We start from the raw sequence: 4,774 nt of genomic DNA on the forward strand, positions 1-4,774 counted from the left end.
GAACCAGTTTCACAAAATTTTATTCATCGTGGTTTATATAATCAGAATAATATGACTTACTTTTAGAAATCAATTCGAACGATTGACAATGACTTTTTTTATTTCTTCGAGTCACCGTTAGTCAATGGAGTCATACCTCCCCAGATTAGGCATAATTTGCTTCTCATGTCGTTGGTGAGAGGGGGAATATAAGACCTTGGTATAAGGAAAGTAGATAGATTGAAGAGATCCACAAAAACTTTGTACCGATCACTGAAAACAATCAATAGCATTTTTGGTTAAAATGGTTTAAAGTGTTGAAGGCATTTTCAATTCTAAGTTATGCTTTAGGTTTCTGCAAATAGTTTGAAATGAACTCACCTTAAAGTTGACCGGAGGTATTGATATCCTGATGATCCACCTGTACCTAGCTGTGTTGATCCAATCATTCTTTGGACCATGAGGACATGATTATCTGTAAAAAAATTCTATTGAAACCCTAAATATTGAGAAACGAGAAATTCAGAATAAAAAACTCTATTTCAAAAGGAATATTTAGGAAAGTCCCTAAGTTACAACCTAGTTGAATGAATTTGAAATATAGAATTGAAAAAAATGAATTTCTGTCAGAATTTTAGGTTCTTACATCTCCATTTTGTGATCAGAGAATCTATGTCCATGAGTAGGGTAAGTATCTGATGTGGTTGACTGAATCTTGGTTCATCTCTGTAGAAAGTAATCATAATAGCACCCTGTAAGGCCTTGTGTGAAAACCTTCTTTCCCCTCTTTTTATTAATGCTTCATGTACACTGGGATCGAAAATGGACTCAAAGATTTCTTGTCGTTGTTCTACATCTTTCAGCTTATATTTTCGTATCCTTTCATTTTCTTCTGCCTGAAATATATTTCCACAAAATGGTAAGTAAATAAATTTCAATGTAATAGGAAAGTAGAATAGGTTCAGAATTTGATTTTAGTGAGCATTGGAGATGAAAAGAAAAAACTATCACCTCTGCATCTGCCTTGTCTGTTTTCAACAGGCATTCCACTGCTTCTTTGTACTTCCCCCAGAAATTGAAACCGTCAAGTTCAAGACCAGGTGTTCTCTCCAGCCATCTTTGAACCAAATCTGATAAAGCAGGCTCTTTCTCTGAATTCCCAATCAAATTTTTTGCATTCTGAAACCACGAAAAGTATTCCAAAAAAACTGATGATTGTTCCAAAAGAATAAGCATAAGAAGAACCTATAAACTTTCACTTACTTCGTCATTTCCGAAAACTGTGTTGTAGTCTTGATTATATTTCACCCTGTGTTCTTTTCTTACTCCCAACTTATTCTCGAGTAACCTGAACTGAAGACTTTGGAAACCGGAGGCAGGTCTCAAGTATCCTCTGAATTCCATGAAATCTAATGGTGTCATGGTCTCTAGTATCATAACTTGATCTACTAGAACCTGCAATGAGATCAATGCATTGATTAACTAATGTATATTGCATTTATTTTAGCAATGGTATGATATCTCGAATGACGAATCGAAGAAAACAACTGTATCCACTTTGAAAAATCATACAAAACCAGGCAAGTGTGTTGTCAACTCTTCACTTTGTTGCCGAGGTAGTTATTCTGATTTTATGTACTTATTTCATTCATAGTTGATTTTGGTTGTTCTTGATTCAGATTCCATACCAAATTTTGATAAGTAGGTAAGCAGTAAAATGATTGACAGACTGACACCGACATTTCTTTCGATCGCTGACGCCATACCATTACTAAAATAAGCGAACTATACGAATAATATCATCACCTTCAGTATCAGCACTACTCTTTGCAATCGCTTCAGAATTTCTAAGGTTTGAGTTTCTTCTAAATTCGTCATTGTGAATAAGTTTCTGATGGAGTCTAGCTCGAATATTATTTGTTTAAACCATAACTCGTATGCTGAAAGAACAAGTTGAATTTAAGAAATATCTCATGTTATACTGCTCCGATTTAGATGAAATTCAAAAGGTATGCAGATTGGACTCATCTTGATATTTCATGTGTATTTAATGTCCAATTTTGAAATTTGGTATGGGTATTCAGATTACAGAAGTCAAGTGTAGAATGAATCAATTACCTTGATGCGTGACAATGAAAAGATGTTCATCGTGAACAGGCTTATCACTCTGAGCGCTCAGCATCCTTTGGGAGTTTAGTATTTTATCAAGCATCAAATATTCACCATAAATCATTCCTTCTTCTGCGCCTAGCTGGCTGTAATCTTGATCTCTGAAAAAAATGGACGAATAAATGAATAAGTTATTATTTCATACAATAGTTTTGATTGTTCTTAGGTGAAATTGAAAAACGCAATTCTAAGATATCAGTACAATAATAAAACGCTAAATAAATTTTTTTCCGCGAGTATACAAATTCAAGATTTTCGAAATGCGTTTCAGATCATCTTCATGGCCTCTGAGCTGGTTTCCTGTCTGTCTGTGTGTCGCAAATTGTTGCAACAGACTCAGCTTTCACAATTTTATTCAGATTTTGATGAAATTTGGTATATGGTTATCTGCTAGATGGTTACAAACGAATTTCTTATCCCAAATTCTCTGAATTTTCGTTGAGCAAGCCCAAACTTGTATTTCACAGGACCTCAATATCGCATGCCATATTTGCCTGATTTAGATGAGATATGGTTTGGGTATGCAAATTGAGCCTTCAGTGATTTCAAAGGAATTTCAGTTCCTTTATGAAAATTTTAACTTGAAATAAATCCGAAAAAATTGGATCTCTACACAATAGTTGTTATTTCTCCCAAAATTTTGATCACAGCCCCCTCGAACAAAAACTTTTTTTATAGATCGAGCTGTGATCTGAATCATTTTGAAGTTTCAATTCTGTATCTTGACTCAATAAGAGTAGACAGCCTCGAGAATATTTGAATTTTTTCTTCGAAAAATCCAGTTTATTAATTGCTGAAATAATAGACTAATCCTTGATCTACAAGCATTTTCGCGATCGAATCAATCGATATAGAGGTATCAAGTTGCGATGTGGGAACTTTTAAATTGAAGGAGTAAAATTTATGAGCTGAAAATATATGGATATGATGAGACCCACAGAGTGGTAAAAATTTGATATGTTTGTAGTATTGAAGGATATAAATCAAGTCTTTTTCCATTGCGAAATAAATTTCTGATTGTGAGTGATGAACGAATAATTTTTGAATTTCTTGGGATATAATGATTGTTATTTGACTAAGTCTTTACACGTGCTCGATTACGTTCTTGAGTAATAAATGATTTGGTCCATATACTAGACGATAAGGATTGTTGCCAAAATTCATTCAATATGAACTAAATATGATTGAATCATTTCAAAACTATTATTTGATTATTTCCAAAGATAACAGACATGTGGCAATTGGACGAAAACATATTTTTGTTATTTCAACATATTCCAGTTAGAATTGGGTCTAAATGCTTACTTTTTCTAACTTTTTCGGATAATAGATAGGTAGGTACTATAAAACTTAATTTAAAAAATATATAAAATTCGGTGGAAAAATTTAGATTATATGAATTTTTCAGTGGAATTATAAGATATCTGTTGAGATGGTGATAGATGAGCCAATATCAAATGGAAAATACTCACGGGCATCTTAGAGGGCAGCTCATTTCTCAATCACTTTTATTAGGCAGCTCCACAACAACTGAATTCAGATAATGTGTAAATGATATATCCGGTAGAAGTTCAGCCAACCTGACGTAATTATTAGAGTCTTCATATTTCAAGTATCGGATAACTTTTTCTTCGGAAATCAATACGATTTCGTTTTTCACAGAATGAACGCTAGGAGCGTTCTGGAGAATCATCGTAGGCTATCAAAGTTGCATCCAATTCTCTGATAATATTGGTAGAAGCCTAATCTTTTTTATGGAGCTTCACCGAATTATGTGTTTTGAGAATCCTCAAAACAAAACAAAATGAAATACGAATACGAATCAGCTTCTGTCTAAAAGATGTCAATATCGAAATATTTCAATTTTTCCATGAACACAACTCAAATCTGAGTTATTTCCAATATTGCATGAGAAATTGTATTTGAATATATAAAAAAATATTTCTGGTGGCAATCGAAGCCCAATTCGTCACCTACGACCTAAAAATCTCACAAATTACTCATAAAATATGTTCAAATTCGATCGGTTGGTTTTTTTAGGAAAAAATTTCAAGGAAGGATTTTTTTGGTTAGAATTTATTGAAAAAAGCAACTGATCATGTCGAATAGGAAACCTTAATCAATGTTTGCCTGAAAAATCTCAATTCCGAGATATTTAGAATTTTGTGGAACATTTTCTAAAGTCTAAGGGTTTTATTGGAGATTATTTGCACCGATGGTCCTTAATCCTTACTCAGGCAATCAGGCATAGGACAGAATCGGTCACAATTTCAGATTTTCAGAAAAAAAGAACTAAAATTTAAATCAGTAGACAATTCGACCATATACCCATCTATACGCATTTCACTGAAATAGCGCCAAACCCGTGTAGAATCCTGTAAGTGTCATCTCTACGAAAACGTTGTTTGAGCTACTTCTCCTAGATGCTGAATATTAACCTATCATAGATTTCTTCCTTACACACCTCTAATCAGAGATATTAGGAATTTTGTAGAAAAATGGTGCTTTGAATTTAAAGACCTGACTCGAATATGAATTTTTTGCATTCTGCAATGTTGACTTCTGATAGGGCTGATAGGGATCAGTTTGTAGATTCAATAATATAACAAAAAAAAGCAAGAAAAAC

General features: G+C 33.3%; 1 protein-coding gene across 1 annotated transcript; it reads right to left on the minus strand.

The window, feature by feature from the left end:
* Positions 1-3: 3 nt before the first annotated feature.
* On the minus strand, positions 4-3,826 carry LOC123685437 (tryptophan 2,3-dioxygenase). The gene is made up of 8 exons (XM_045625130.1): positions 3,621-3,826; positions 2,098-2,249; positions 1,786-1,919; positions 1,243-1,434; positions 991-1,158; positions 626-875; positions 361-454; positions 4-252 (listed from the first exon to the last, which is right to left on the minus strand). The coding sequence occupies exons 1-8, from the start codon at positions 3,641-3,643 to the stop codon at positions 99-101; spliced, it is 1,167 nt and encodes a 388-aa protein (XP_045481086.1). The 5' UTR covers positions 3,644-3,826; the 3' UTR covers positions 4-98.
* Positions 3,827-4,774: the final 948 nt, after the last annotated feature.

Source organism: Harmonia axyridis, chromosome 7, assembly GCF_914767665.1.
Source record: "Harmonia axyridis chromosome 7, icHarAxyr1.1, whole genome shotgun sequence".
Classification (NCBI taxonomy): Eukaryota; Metazoa; Arthropoda; class Insecta; order Coleoptera; family Coccinellidae; genus Harmonia; species Harmonia axyridis.

What these genes read in the sequence shown, in the direction of transcription:
- LOC123685437 (XM_045625130.1), bottom strand. Translation starts at nt 3,643, where the DNA reads ATGAGCTGCCCTCTAAGATGCCC. An exon ending in AGCTGCCCTCTAAGATGCCC is followed by an intron (nt 2,250 to 3,620) that starts GTGAGTATTTTC and finishes CATTTTTTTCAG; the next exon opens with AGATCAAGATTACAGCCAGC. An exon ending in TCTGATCACAAAATGGAGAT is followed by an intron (nt 455 to 625) that starts GTAAGAACCTAA and finishes ATTTTTTTACAG; the next exon opens with ATAATCATGTCCTCATGGTC.